This window comes from Mauremys mutica, chromosome 5 (genome assembly GCF_020497125.1).
Source record: "Mauremys mutica isolate MM-2020 ecotype Southern chromosome 5, ASM2049712v1, whole genome shotgun sequence".
Classification (NCBI taxonomy): domain Eukaryota; kingdom Metazoa; phylum Chordata; order Testudines; family Geoemydidae; genus Mauremys; species Mauremys mutica.
In genome coordinates this window covers 523,565-538,730 of record NC_059076.1, presented here as the reverse complement: position 1 = coordinate 538,730, position 15,166 = coordinate 523,565, and the positions used below count along the sequence as shown (strand labels likewise).

The window sequence follows — 15,166 nt, the reverse complement described above, 5'->3', positions numbered from 1 at the left end:
GGAGTACCGGAGTCGACCGCGGCGCTTCCGGAGTTCGAACTATCGCGTCTAGATCAGACGCGATAGTTCGAACTCCGAGAAGTCGAACTCGCCGCGTCGACCCGGCGGGTAAGTATAGACGTGGCCCTAGACTCTTGGAACAATTCCTCTGCTCTGGAGTGTAACTGCACCATGGTCTAGATGGCCCAAGACTCCGGGTTCAAGTGTCTGACCATCACCAGGGCACAGACACTTCTCAGTGTACTACTTCTAGTTGAAGAAAGGAGGTGGGGGGGGGGAAGCTATTCTCAACAGAAACGACAGAGAACCGTGTATTAGAACTACAGCACTAAGATGCCAGGCTCCTTCAGATCTCTGTTCGGAACTGCAGGTTGGTCCCAGCCATTTTCCTCTCGTAATCTTCATTGAATGTCTCATTCTGGGCCACAGTAAAGTGATTCTTCCAGTCCCCAGCAATCCCTGAAACAAAACAAAACAAAACAAAAAGACAGTGAATGAAACAGCAGAGCTCTTGGTGAAGCAAGAGAACTCCCAGTGGTGGAAATGCAATAGAAAAAGAGTATCAAGAAAACACTAATGGTCTAAATTCTACTCTCAGTTACATTCTTTTCTCTGGCTCAGGGGTTCTCAAACTGGGGATCATGACCCCTCAGGGGGTCACAAGGTTATTACATGGGGGGGTCATGAGCTGTCAGCCTCCGCCCCAACCCCACTTCACCTCCATCATTTATAATAGTGTTAGATATTTAAAATGCGTTTTTAATGTATAACGAGGGTCACACTCAGAGGCTTGCTATGGGAAAGGGGTCACCAACACAAAAGTTTGAGAACCACTGCCTCAAGCTCCAAAAGATTTGTGAGGGTGTAACTGAGAATTTGAACCTCGATCTATTAAGTGAATACATTTTTCTGTGCATCACAAACAAAAATATAGTTAAACTGAATGTTCATTGGATAAAAACTCCTAACAGCTTAACACTTTGAGCACCTTTTCCATATAATGAGCACAAAAAGGCATCAAGAAAAATGCTGGTGTCCAGGATAGCGAATTGATAAAAAGAGCAGACTTTGAAAAAAATGTTTTGGTAGCAATTAGCTTTTAACTGGAAATTAGTCACTGGAAAATTGGTGAACTGAAATATTGTATTGGTCAATTTGCTAACAGTTTGTGGAAGCACTGGGTGGATGCCAGAGAAAGCAAACCAGCTAACCAGATCCTGCATTCCATATTGATTGTTTTAAACATAGTTTTAGTATGGAAATTATTCCCTCTCACCTATATTATTATTAGTAAACATGTTTATTACGGTAGTGTCCAGGGAACAGCAAAACTGGGTCCCCATTGTGCTAGGCGCTGTACACACAGAGTAATAAAGAGGCTTAGTCCCAAATGGTGCACGCTGTATCATTCTGTCTTGTGGCAGAGCTCCGGCTTTGCCTCAGGGGGTCCTGCGCTTCTAGGCGGTTAGGGCTGGCCTCAGAGGTTTGCTGTGACCCTCAATTGAGCCTCTCTCCCCTCCTAGAGAGGAGGGTTACAGCTTACTGAGCCACCTTCAGCATCGGTCAGTCAATGGGTTTGGTGTCAGAGCCCTCTTGACTCCCTGTCTTCCTACTCAGGGAGCGCTTTTGTAGAGGTGTGGAGAGGGTTGGGGGAACCCAGGCCCACCCTCTTCTCCAGGTTCCAGCCCAGGGTCCCTAATGGCACCAGCAACAGGTAGTTTTCCTACACTACCGGAGCTATAGCCCTTCCCTGGGCTACTTCCCCAAATGGCCCCTCCTAGCACCCCCCTTGGTACCTGACCACGCTTGTTCTCCAGGGTCTCTTACTGCACACCTTCATTCTCCCCATCTTCTCACAACACACCTGCTTACTCCCACCTCCTACCAGCCAACCTCAGTGAGGGGGCTTCCTTTTAAACTAACCCGAGCCGGTTCTAAATGGGCTTCAGGTGACCTGATTAGCCTGTTTCCCTTGATTGCTTCTAATCCATTCTTAATTGGTTCCAGGTGTCTTACGGAGTCTGCCTGACTTAATTGCTTCTAGCACCTTCCTCACTGCTCTGGGGCAGACCCTGCCCTGATCACTCAGGGAACAGAATACTATTCAGCCAGTGTCCGGTATGTTTTCCTTCTACCAGACTCCTGCACCCAACTGGTCTGGGTCTGTCACAATCTGCACTCCTCCCTTTGGTTCTATTTTTATTTTTCCTCAGTTGTCTCCTGTGGCCAACGTGCTTCTTTGCTTTTCTTTTTCTAGTGACTGTGAGGCATGACAAAGATATCATATGGGGACGTGGGGTTTTAGGGTCAAATTTTGAAAGACCGTAGCTCCCATTTAGGCACCGAAAAAAGTGGCCAGATTTTCGGAAGGGTTTAACACGCCGCAGCTCCCGTTGTTCTCAGTGGGAGCCGCTGGATGCTCGGCACTTCTGAAAAATCCAGTCACTTCGTTTTGATGTTTAACTGGAGCCGAACTCTTGAAAATCTGACTCTGTTGCCCCCAGGTAGCAGCAGCAGCGTGCAGGCTTCCGCAATGCCACTCTGCTCTGTTCTTCGGGTGACTACTTCTAGGGGTGAGAGTGTCATTCAGTCTCCATGTCGTTCAGTCTCGCTTTCCTGAGACTGGGATCGCTAATTAGTGTCTTCTGTCAAGGCATCTGTGAGATATAAACACCTATCCACTAGAAACGGTACCACCAACCTGTTTTACACAAGCCACTGAAAAGCTATCAGATATAAACATGACCACCTTTCTGGGTAGCGTACGAAGGAAAACTGGATGAAAAAGTATCTTCCTGTTACAATTGTGGAGAAGAAAAATGGTTGCTAGTGCCTGTGTGAATCCTTACCTTTACGCATGAAAGGGGAGATGCTTTGATCCATAACATCCTTTGGGATCATCTTATAATTTGTGGTGGGATTCTCTTTCATCATTTCAAATGAAGTGTGATAGACGATCCTGTCCAGAACCTCTTCCTTCAGATCCTTCCCCAGGAAATGCATCACCTTGCGAATTTCACGCTTTGGATCCTACAGAAAAACAAGTGGCACTTCAGGTGGTGGGACCCAGTGGCTCAACTAGTCAGGTTACCACCATGTAACACGGTGAAAGTCTAGAACTTTTATGAGATGCCAGCAACCTTAGTTGTTCCACTGTATCAAAACTAATATCCAGCAACCCATCAATACATTTCATCAACCTTGCACCCAATTCTTACACCCTTTCCCAAAATAGAAAGGAGATTAATAGCCCAAAAAGAAAAAAACCCTTCTTTGTCTCCCTCCCTAGCATTAGCACATTGCACAGGCCAGCTTAATTCTGGCTCTATCTAACTTTTGAGTACTTGGCTTTGCAACCCAAATAATGTTATTTTAACATAGTTTTTTGGGGGGTGCAAGATGTGTAGAGAGAGAGAGACCAAGACTGGTCTGTAACTCACCAGTCCCATCACTTTATTTAGAAAGTGATGCAGACGGCCACTCCAGAGGGACCCTCATTTCAGCCACATCTTCCCCAGCCACGCACAGAATTCTTAGGGCCAGATCCGCAGCTGCTGCAGCCCTAACGACTACACCAGTGGAACTCTGCTGATTTAAGGACCTGGCCCTTGCTCTCAAACTTCACTTCCTGTTCTTCAGCAATATGTGGATGCTAAGCTTCAGGATAACCCAGCTCCAAATACTAGCCCATATTACTGTTACTTGGGAAGGTAGTGATTCATTCCATTTCGTGTGGTTCAAAGCTATAGTTGGGATGTTTATCCAAATCTCTCTGGTACGGAAATCACCCAAGATCAGGCTCTCATGAGATTTCTGGTACTGCTGGATTGGAAATACCCAATTCCTCTCCCAGCTAAAACCAGGAATTCCAGAGTGAAATGAAAGGGAACAGGAACAACTGTTCTTTTTCAAATCCCCATCTAAGGTTCACTTTGGGCCTGAGCAAGAGGTTAAGTCCCTTCTAGACTAGCTCCCCCATCTTTAATTATATGCTTCCCTAACTTCCCCCTCCCCTTCCTGCCTCTTAATAAATGTGCTACCTCAGCATTTTTAAATGAGAGGGGTAAAAGTCTCTTTAAAGAAAGGAGCTCTCTTTTGGTGCTTGCTCTTCAAGAGAAGCACTCCCACAAGCCTGAACTCCAGCATGGGCAAGAGGCTTTGGGAAAGCAAAATGGCCCAGTGGTTAGGGCACTAGCTTGGGACTCAGGACACCTGGATTCAGTTCCTTGTTCCGCCACACACTTCCCGTGTGACCCTGGGCAAGTCACTTAACCTCTTTATGCCTCAGTTCCGTAAAAATGGGGAATAGCAGCACTGACCTCCCTCACAGGGGTGTTATGAGGATAAATCCATTTGATATCATGAGGCTCATGATAAATCTAGACACATTTCTAGATAAGGGAGAATAAGTGGGGAAGGAGGGAGCTCAGGGGTAGTATTAGCGCCAGCCAAAGCATTTAACGAGTCACAGTCTGGCCCTTTTACTCATGGTGGACCGCACTACCCTAGAGAGAGAAATTCTCTTCAGGACAGCCAGACTGCTCTTCAGATGGACATTGCACAGTAGGGTAAGGCATTCAACAGGTGTCAGATTCGTTGCCTCCATCCTGGTGTGTGTGGAGTGGCCCCTCAAGTGGGTACCTCTTGCCCTCTCACCTCTTTCATGTCCTCATAGAACAGGTATAAAATGGGATGGTCCTTTCTCTTCTCCCACCAGCCTTTCACATGGTCATACCAGGAACCATACGCAACTAAACTTAGAGAAAAAGGCACACACACAAATACTCTTAGTAACATGAGCGTGTCAGGTCCCTGGGGGTCATGTTCTCTTTTGGCTCAATGCCACTGAAATGCATTGTGTGTGCAATTACTATGACATCACGTGTAAATTGGGTAACTGGGCACAAACCACCAGTTGCAGCTATTCGCCTACACTAGGTCAAATTCTTTGTCCCTTTGGTTCCACTGTCAGGTTAGAATCTTCATCTATTATTTTGTGTGACTAGAGCAGAAACTAGATATTAACAAACACTTATATAAATACAGCTTAGGGCCAGATCCCAGCTGGTACTGGCATACTTTCAATGAAGTCAATCCACAGCTGGTGTAAATCAGTGTAGCTTCATTAAAGAAAATGGGCCAGATCCTTAGCTAGTGTAAATTAGCCATACACCTCTACCTCGATATAACGCCACCTGATATAACACAAATTCGGATATAACGCGGTAAAGCAGCACTCCGTGGGGGGGCAGGGCTGCACGCTCTGGCGGATCAAATCAAGTTCGATATGACGCGGTTTCACCTATAACGCGGTAAAAAATTTTGGCTCCCGAGGACAGCGTTATATCGAGGTAGAGGTGTAGCTCCCTTGAAGTCAATGCATCTATGCTGATTTACAGCTGCTGAGGATCTGGCCCTACGTTATAGTTATATAAGGTCTGGGCCAGTGGCCGCACTGCTATGCAGATTCCCCAACCACTGCTCCCTCTGAAGGGGAGCACAGATGCAGTGGAGGCTACTCAAACTCTCTGGTCTACTAGGAAAATTCCCTCCCTCAGTTCTCACTGCATTTCCTAGTATACAGAGAGGCACAGCATCCAATTTTTCCACCAAGAGGCAGAACCTGGCCTGGAGAAATTCACCTGCAGTTGCAAGTCTCTTTTCCTTTATGCTTCAAGCAGCATCAATTTAAAACCTCAGGAACATGAATTGCTAACAGATGTCAGTCTCACCTCTGCCTGCCATGTATTTCTCAATGTATTGCTCCCACGTGCCGGGGTCTGGATGCAGCTTGTTCATCAGGTCAAAATGGTAGAAGGAGACAGCTACATCTTTGGCATTTCGGGCAACATAGATCATCTGTGGCAGGAAGAAGAGAAGAATCCATGTTGCCTCGGTGTCCTTGAGTTCTGAGTGGCTCTAGACTTGGATTTTCAGAGGTGCCTAAGGGAGTTGGGTGCCTAATTGCCTTAGTCTCCTTTCAAAATCCCAGCCCTACTGCAGGGGATCCAAACTGTGGCTCAAGGCCCAGATTAAAGCTGCAGGGACTGGAAGCGCCCCTGGACACTGTGGTCTGAGAGTAGCGCACCATGGACTGGGCATGGGAATGGAAGCTACAGGAGCTCTAATCCTGGCTCGGTCACTAGCTTTTCCACTGGCTCTGTGGTCTTGGGTCGAGCTCTCTGTTTCTCAGCTTCCCCGTCTGTAAAAACGGGGAAAACAACACCACACATTTCTGCCAGTGTAACCTAGTGCACAGGCCCCGCAGGGATGGAAACTCTGGCAGTACTAGTACTCCACTAGGGGAACAACAAGCGGTCAGCACAACTGCCAAAGGGAGTGGTGTTTGCCAAGGAGGGATTGTGACCAGGATGCCTGGGGGATTAGTTAAGTTAAGTGCATCCCCCTGGGAACCTCCTACAGAGCCCGAGTCGCAGGTTAAACCAGCCTACCTCTGAAGGATGGAAACAATGCGATCCCGATGTGCCCTGCCCTTGGGGCACATCATCCTACTCCCCTGGGTGTAGCAGTCAGTGGGTCTGCTCCCATGTGTATTCAGACATAGCCATTCATATCGTGGCAAAATACATCATGCCTTGCAGGGCCAACATGGCTACAGAGGAGTGATCTGGATTGTACTCTGGCTCTCATACCATCAGGCGGAACTGTTAGTTGAGTTGCAATTGCAAGACCACATTTACCCCCCAGTTATGGGTGGGTAACCTCATTGAAGACAATGGGGATTGCCCAGGAAACAGTATTTTAAGACAATGGGTGTTGCACAGATGTTGGTGGTGATGGCAAAATTTGCTTTCCAGGATCTTTGTTATTGATGGCGATGTATGAGCCAGGAAGAACCCAGTCTGATTGTCAGATCCCAGGGGGAGCCTGCAAAGCTGAAGGCTGGAAAAACACTCAACTAAAGGTACTGGAATCCCATGAGGCCAATTTTAATGGGAACTGGACATCCAGATCCCTTAGGGATCTTTGAAAATCTCAGCCTAACTATGAATACAAACTTGCAGCCCAATGTTGTAAAGGTAAAGCTGCAAAAATGCTGCTCTAGGTAGATATCACCATGGAAACTCACAATTAAACCTCTTCCCACTGGAGAAAAGAGTCAGTGGGTAAAAATGAGGAAGAGGAACCTGGCGGAGGGTGGGACTACCATGAGTATTCTGTGTGCTCAAGGCACACGATACTTCCCCTATCATCCTATTGTCCAGAAGGTCTGAGTTCCCAGCTACTGGTTACCTTGCAGCCATTTTCCCAGAAGGACATTGGAAGGAGCTGGACTGGGAGGTGGGATTTCACTAAACGAGGAGATGACTTCTCGGCCAGTTTCTCTGTACCTGGTAAGCAGAGGTTCAAAGGGATCATTGATGCCGCTAGAGAAGGCATTAAAGGTAACATTTCCAAAAGCACCCAAGTCTCACTGAAAGTCAGGAACCGAACCTAGATCTTCTGAGTCTTAGGCCAGTGCTCTAGCCATAATCCCTTCTTTCCTCTCCTGAGCTGCAAGCCAGCCACACAGAATCATTGACCTTTTTGTCTGGAATCACCCGACACTAGTCCTACGTTTACCTGGTGGCATCTTTCCAGGGGCAGCAAATTCCAACATGGGCACTTTGTTGAAAATTGCATCCCTCTTGCATTTGTCAGGATCTCCATCGTTCAGAATCATGTCCACAATTTCACTCATCCATGTAGTGCCTGGAAAGAAGACGAGAGAACAAAAATCCAGTCAAGAACCAAGTTTATCCCGCAAGGAACAGTCAAGCAGGAACCCCATCCACTGTTCTTCCAGCCAAAACAGCACTTACGGTATTCAGCCTATTCATTTAGGATCTTCAATATTCTAGCTCAGCGGTTCTCCCCTGTGGGTCGGGACCCCAAAGTGAGTCATGACCCCATTTTAATGGAGTTGCCAGGGCTGGCTTAGACTTGCTGGGACCCCCACCTGCCTGGGACTGAAGCCCTTGGGCTTTGTCTTTGGACTCCTCCCGCACCTGAGGCAGTGGGGGCGGGGCTCAGGCTTTGGCTATGGCCTCCAACCGGGGCGGCAGGGCTCCGGTGGACTCAGGCTTTGGTCCTCCCTCCTGGGGTCATGTAGCAATTTGTGTTGTCAGAAGGGGGGGTTGCAGAGTGGAATGAAGTTTGAGAACCGCTGTTCTAGTGACATCTCTTCTGCTCGCCTGAGGCTGAGGAGCAATGGAATAGCATTAATCTGTAGTCAAACATGATAGTGTGCCAGCGTTGTCAAATGCAGGTACTGATGGCAAGCGGCTCACTCCACAGCTCTTTTTGTGGCAGGCCTGCAAGCCCATGCCACCACACCCATTTTCAGGGATGGCGAGAGGCCTCTCCTAGGCCAACACAACTGCTAGTTGATTTTCCATTGTTATGTTTTTGATGGGCGTCATCACTGTGCTCAGCAGCTGCCTACATGACACAGGAGAAGACATGGTTGCAGCCCCGAGGGGAGTTTACCATTTATATAATGCACCACACTGGCCTATCCCAGCTAATGTGGGACAAGAGAGATGCTGCTGCCCCCTCTCACATCCCAATGTTAGGCCTTCAACATCTTAATTTCCCCTCTTCTAACCCCTGCCGGCTTCCCTATGAGCCAGTGCAGCAGAGCTGCTTGTGCTACAATCCTCCAAGCTATGCCATAGAGTCACAGCAAGGTTTGCCGACTGTGACTGGTTCCTTGCTGGAATGGTAGGTGATCTCTGTTTGGAAAGATGAATCAGTAATTTGAACTCTGAGCCCTTCTGGCTCACAACCATTTAAACCATCCACAGCATAATGGAGAAAATCCAGACCTTTAATTCCACCTCTTCTGAGCCTGCTGCTTTGTTTATGCTTAAAGTAAAATAAACAAACCACTCAAAATCAACCTATCAATTCCAGGGCCAGATTCTGCTGATGTTGCTTACATTAAATATTACTTCACTCTGGGAGCTATCCCCGGCAGGAAAGTGCTAATCAGCATGAGTGAAGGTGACAGTAACTGCTGCAAAAACCAGTAAATATTAATTAAATAAATAAATAAGACATTATTGGTCAGATGGCAAATGAACTGCCTGAGATTGCTCAGAATTCACCCGTCCCTGGAACCAAAGACCTTTTACTTGTTAAATGATTCATGGGTGCCTCAATTTCCCTCTTCTTCTATAGCACCTGGGCTCTAAGGCGCTGCACTGCGGTGATCACAGTTTGTGCATCAGTCTCCCTCCTTAATCAACCAGAACAACTCAAAGTATCCCAGGACCTGACCTTAGTGACTCCACAAAGTCTCTAGCCCCTTACAACTGAATAGTGTTATACTGGAAACAAACATTAATAAATCGACCTAACGCAGCTTATGTCAGCCTAACTTTGTAGTGTAGTCCAGGCCTGAGTCTCCAGCCTAGCAAGGCACATCACCAAACATTAGGACAGCCCAAGAAAATACACCTCTACCCCAATATAACGTGACCCGATATAACACAAATTCGGCTATAACGTGGTAAAACAGTGCTCGGCGGGGCCAGGAGGGGGGGGGGGAACGCGGGGCTGCGCAGTCTGGTGGATCAAAGCAAGTTCAATATAACCCGCAGTAAGATTTTTTGGGTCCCCAGGACAGCGTTATATTGAGGTAGAGGTGTACTATGTTAAGTTTGTGCCTTTACGTTCTCAGGGAGGGGACGTGCCCATCCATCTCCCTGTGACTGCATGGTGCCTGGGTATTCCTCTTTCAGATGCTGGAGGCCATAGAAAGATAATTTCAGAAAGGAACCAATCCCAGTCCAGAAGGGTTTGGCATTACATTTGATGCGATCGTTTCCAACAGGGCCGGCTCTGGCTTTTTTGCTGCCCCAAGCAAAAAAAAAAAAAAGGGCGGGGGGTGGCCGGAGCGGCAAAGCAGGGGAAAAAAACAAACAAAAACACAGCGCGGCCGGAGCGGCAAAGCGGGAGGGGGGGTAACCGTGCGGCTGGAGCAGCAAAGTGGGGGGGGGAACATGCCATGGCTGGAGCGGTAAAGTGGGGGGGAAACACGGCACGGCTGGAGCGGCAAAGCGGGGGGGGGGCAGGGGAACGGTGTGGCTGGAGCGGCAAAGGGGGCGGGGGAATATGGCGCAGCCAGCAAAGCAGGGTTAAAAAACAAAACCAAAAAAAAACCCCGCGTCTGGGTGAGGCAGCTATGGAACATGGGGAGGAGGGCAGGCGGTTAGACAGTGGATGCAGTGGGGGTCTCTGCTCTTGTTGGTTTTCCTGCAGCTCCAACAGACGCTTCATCATGTCCGTTTGCTCCCCCATTAGCCTCAGCATCATGTCCTGCCTCCGCTCTTTGTGCTCACTTAATTCTTTCCTGGCCTCTGCCACTGAAGGCCTCCATGCATTAAGCTGGGCCCTATCAGTGCGGGAGGAGAGCATGAGCTCGCATGAGCATCGCAAGTGAGTTTTATACACAATAGACTGTTACGTAAATTAAGTTGTCATGGGATAAAAGGGAAGGTCTTTTCATGGATTGAGAACTGGTTAAAAGAGAGGGAACAAAGGGTAGGAATTAATGGTAAATTCTCAGAATGGAGAGGGGTAACTAGTGGAATGATCTGGAGAAAGGGGTAAACAGTGAGGTGGCAAAGTTTGCAGATGATACTAAACTGCTCAAGATAGTTAAGACAAAAGCAGACTGTGAAGAACTTCAAAAAGATCTCACAAAACTAAGTGATTGGGTGACAAAATGGCAAATGAAATTTAATGTGGATAAATGTAAAGTAATGCACATTGGAAAAAATAACCCCAACTATACATACAATATGATGGGAGCTAATTTAGCTACAACGAGTCAGGAAAAAGATTTTGGAGTCATCGTGGATAGTTCTCTGAAGATGTGCACGCAGTGTGCAAGGGCGGTCAAAAAAGCAAACTGCTGAGGGTATCAAATATGTCTGCAAAGTGCATGGATTGTAGAAATTCAGGGATGATATCTCATGTCAAATTAGGCTCATTTGAGTGATGCATTGTTTGACCATCAGTACTTAGGATGGTGGTTGGATTTAGTCACTGAGAATCTCTGTGTATGTTTAAAAAAAACAACTAAACACACAGTAGCACTAGAATCCTATGGAAACTCCAGCTTAATCCATTAGTGTATTAATTTCCAGTGGCAAATCTCAGATAGAAGGCTGCTCATATGGAGAAGGCACTGCCTGAGATCTAGGTTCAGCTGCCGGATCTCTCACAGATTCATTATGTGATCTTGGGCAAGTCACTTAATCTCTCCATTCCTTAGTCCTCCATCTGTAAAATGGGTATAGTAGTGCTTCCTTTGTCTATTTATATTGCAAACTCTGCAGGGCAGGAATTTTCTCTTGCATGTGTATTCACAGAGTGTAGTGCAATGGGATGTCCATCTTGTTTGGAGCCTCTGCTACCGCAATGCAAAGAAATAATAATAACCTTGCAGTTGTTTTCCCAGAAGGAGTCAGGAAGGAGTTGAACAGGAAGATGGGTCTTTACTAATCGGGGAGAGGGCATTTTAGCCAGCTGTGCGACACCTAAAAAATACAAAAGGGATTAAAGGGAAAAACAGGACTATTACAGCTTTGATCGTAAACTGTTTATACTCAGAGGGCCATTGTTACGAAGAGAGGAATTGGGCCCGCAGCCACTAATAATCCTGAGCTGCCATTCTGTCTCTCTCTACTGGATGAAGTCCAGATAGATGTGGATAAGGATAGAAGTAGATTTAAGCAACTAAAGAACCATACATTGGTTCTGAAAGTGGAGCTGGTGAAATCTCCCTCACTGCTGGGTAGGCAAGTGTGGCAAACCCAGGCCAAATGGCTACAAAGGGGGGGGGGAAGGGTAGGAATTAGTCCCAGGGGGCTTAAAAGACTTCTCCCTATCCATTGAGGAGAGACAGCTGTGAGACATTAGGTTCAGCTGGAACAGGGGTTACCAGGGAACTAATTAGGTTCAGCTGGCCCCAATTGCTGGTGACCTTTTTAAACCCTCCCTGGCAGGGAAACGGGGGGGGGGGATGAGAGAAGCAGAGAAGCTGCCAGCAAATAGGTGCAGCAAGGCTCTGCCCTCTTCCAGCAAGGAAGACTGCACTCTGTCGGAGTAAGACAGCAAGGGACTGACTGAGAGGAGGATCAGCCAGACCCTGCGTGACTGGGAAGGCTTTTACTTTGCCCAAGCCTGTGTCTCCAAGGCAAAAAGGGACTGAGCCAGCTGAGGAGAAGCAGGTACTTTGCCACACAAGTTGTGTGCACATCTGGCAGAGTTTCCACAGGGGGTAGTTTTCAGGAAGTGAGACTAGATCATCTAATCAGCCGTGTCCATCTCTAACTTTTCTGATACAAGTGAAATGTACTTATGTGAAGCTGTATGAGAAATCTTCTCTCCCCCACCCCCATCTTTTAATGAGGTGTGACTATAGCTCTGTAAAAATATAGTAGCACATCTTAAAAATGTCAGAGTGTGAACATATAATATTCTATACCCCTTTTAGGGCCAGATTTTCAAAAGAGCTCAGCACCTAACAACTCCCCTTGCGAACAGTGGAAATCTTACCTTTACGGTGGGATTTTCAAAAGAAAATATGAGAGTTAGGTGCTCAACCTCTGTTGATCATAACTGGGAATTCGGCACCTAATTCCTATAAACTCTTTTGAAAATCCCACCTTAATCAATTTTTGTATTAAGTTATTTTTAAAACATTTCAGTTCATATTTAAGTTCTTTGTGCACAGGATCCTAATACCATTGACAGTTTGCACTTATATAGGGTCAGATCCAGTGGGAATCTTTCCACTGACTTCAGTGCACTATGGATCAGATTCAGAGTGCCTTTCATTCCAAAGAACTCAGAGTGCTTTAGAAACAGTAAAGGCTAAATTCTATCCTCAGATCTATACGTGCATCTCCCAGCACAGTCTGGGAGATTGGCTTGTATATATCTGAGGACAGAATTTGGCGCCAGTTAACCAACCCTCCCAACAGCCCAGGGAGGTAAGTATATATCCTCGTATTCAGTTTTGGGCAACACAATTCCTAAAGGGAGGGTTGTCAAAGCTGCAGCTCCAATCTCTCCCGGAGCCTGCCTGCAGTGTGCGAATCTTTACCATTTGAAATTCCTGGGATGATCAGCTCCATGAAAGGGACCCGAACGTAAATCGCATCCCGTTTACACTTCTCTGCATCACCGTTGTTATAGATCATGTCCACAATTTCACTGAACCAGGTTGTGCCTGGAAATATAAAGCAACCTCGCTAAATACTCTTCTAGCATGCAGTAGGCAGGTCATAAACACGGAGTCAGATCCTCTCCCAGTGTACATTGAAGACAATGGAGTTATGCCAATTTACACCAGATGATGATCCCTTCTAGCCTCTGGCCTTTAGCAACAGACTTTGAGGGTGGTGAAATCAGTGCTCCTGGGCTTTCTTGGCCTGCGCTTGAATATGTGATGTCAGTAACGAAGTGACTCAAAGGGCCTATCATCATGGAAGTCCAATATCAACAAACTTGATATAACATCACAATGTTTCTGCTATTGCCTGAAGACCCAATGCAAATTTCCCACTAGGCTTGTGGGAAATAAACTACTCACAAATGGAGGTGTGAATTGATAGAATCCTGCCACTCTTCAGCGCTGAGCCTATGTTGAGGGCAAAAAGCCACTTCATCCATCCTGTGAAAGAAGAACTCACCCCCAGCTCATGTTGGTCAGAATCAAGTTGACAATTTCCCTTCCTGAACACTGAGTGAGGGCACTCCAGTGTTAGCCCACAAAGTCTATGGCATTCAGCAACTTGCATCCGAAGAAGAGGGTATTCACCCACGAAAGCTCATGCTGCAAAACGTCTGTTAGTCTATAAGGTGCCACAGGATTCTTTGCTGCAGCAACAGGAGAGTTTATGGTAAATGATGGTAAGAGAGCAACATGGAAGGAATGTTTTGCCACTTTTTGAACACATCCCTGTTAGGACAAAGGGGGTTGTGGTCTTATTCTCTTTCTATGCACAGCATTGTCCCAGGGCATGGCTTCTCCCCAGCTTCCAAACACTCCCTGCCCTGCCCAGTCACCTTTGAGAAGGCTTATTCGCATAACACAGGCAAGAAGAGCAACAGAAAACAGTCTGGCACTTCTCCTCCTGGTAGTTCCCCACTGAGTTCTAATCAGCTCTGCTCCCTTCCTGGAGCAGTAGGCTCAGCGCTGCTTTCCTCAGCACCTAGCCCTTTGCTCCAGGGACCCACTGCAGGAGTTAGCTCTACTCCACCATGGCTTCCCTTCCCCAGGCACAGCCTATCCCACCCACTTCCTTCACCTCTTATTTCCTGCTCTCTGGCAGCCCTTTATAGGCCCAGGTGTAACCCAGCCCCCTTTAATTGGATGGATTGGGCTCACGTGCTCTGATGCAGGAAAGCTGGGCCCAGTTCTACTCACAGGGACCAGCTACTGAGGAAAAGGGATCACGAAGGCACAGATGGAGGAGGCTTTGAGTAAGAGATTTCTATACCTAACTGAGGAACTGATAAAGGGGTTATGGTGTGAATGTGGCATGTATGTAGTATAAGAGTTGGGCAGTAGCCTCCATTTCTGCCCTGGGTTTGTGCCTTTTAGCTGCATAAGAAGAATCTCCTAATAGATCAGTGGCACTCACCTGATTTCGGGTAGGTGGAAATGAGAAGGTCATCTGGCCTCGCTTGGAATGATTCCACCTGGGCCCATTCTTCAACAATACTCCAGAATAGGGGAACACCACAGACCATTTCTAATTTCCTCCTTAATACACTTTCATCATTTTCCATCCTGGTAATGCTAGGCTAAAGGAAGAGAAAAGAATGTAAATGGAAGTGGTCTGCTTCCATTAAAAAGTGCTGGGAGACCCTCTCTTCCACTTAGCATTTATTTTGCACAGTGGAGTTTGGGAGACTTGTCAATATTAAATTGCTAGTGATAACCCGAGCAACATTCCTGCTTGTGTAATAGTTTTAGGGCTTGTGTGCAATGTTGAATGTTGCCACTAGAAGGTGACGTGGCAAAATAGACTTGATCCTATCCCTAGAAGAGGGAAGCACAATTTACATATTCATTGGGCCAGATCCCCAGCTGGTTTAAATTGGCATAAAGTCAATGGGGCTCTACTGTACGCTACTGAAGAGC

At 47.0% G+C, this 15,166-nt stretch overlaps 1 protein-coding gene across 2 annotated transcripts; it reads right to left on the bottom strand.

Annotated features, from left to right (window-relative positions):
• On the bottom strand, window positions 1-14,826 carry LOC123371877 (sulfotransferase 1 family member D1-like). Of its 2 annotated transcripts, none has more exons than XM_045019756.1 (7): window positions 14,664-14,826; window positions 7,585-7,713; window positions 7,255-7,352; window positions 5,733-5,859; window positions 4,657-4,751; window positions 2,850-3,030; window positions 1-459 (listed from the first exon to the last, which is right to left on the bottom strand). In XM_045019756.1, exons 1-7 carry the CDS (start codon window positions 14,809-14,811, stop codon window positions 347-349), a joined length of 891 nt encoding a protein of 296 aa, XP_044875691.1. In that variant the 5' UTR covers window positions 14,812-14,826; the 3' UTR covers window positions 1-346. The 2 variants fall into 2 exon arrangements, with proteins under 2 accessions (XP_044875691.1, XP_044875692.1); XM_045019757.1 differs by lacking the exons at window positions 7,255-7,352; window positions 7,585-7,713 and adding exons at window positions 11,452-11,549; window positions 13,121-13,246 and having other exon boundaries at window positions 14,664-14,820.
• Window positions 14,827-15,166: the final 340 nt, after the last annotated feature.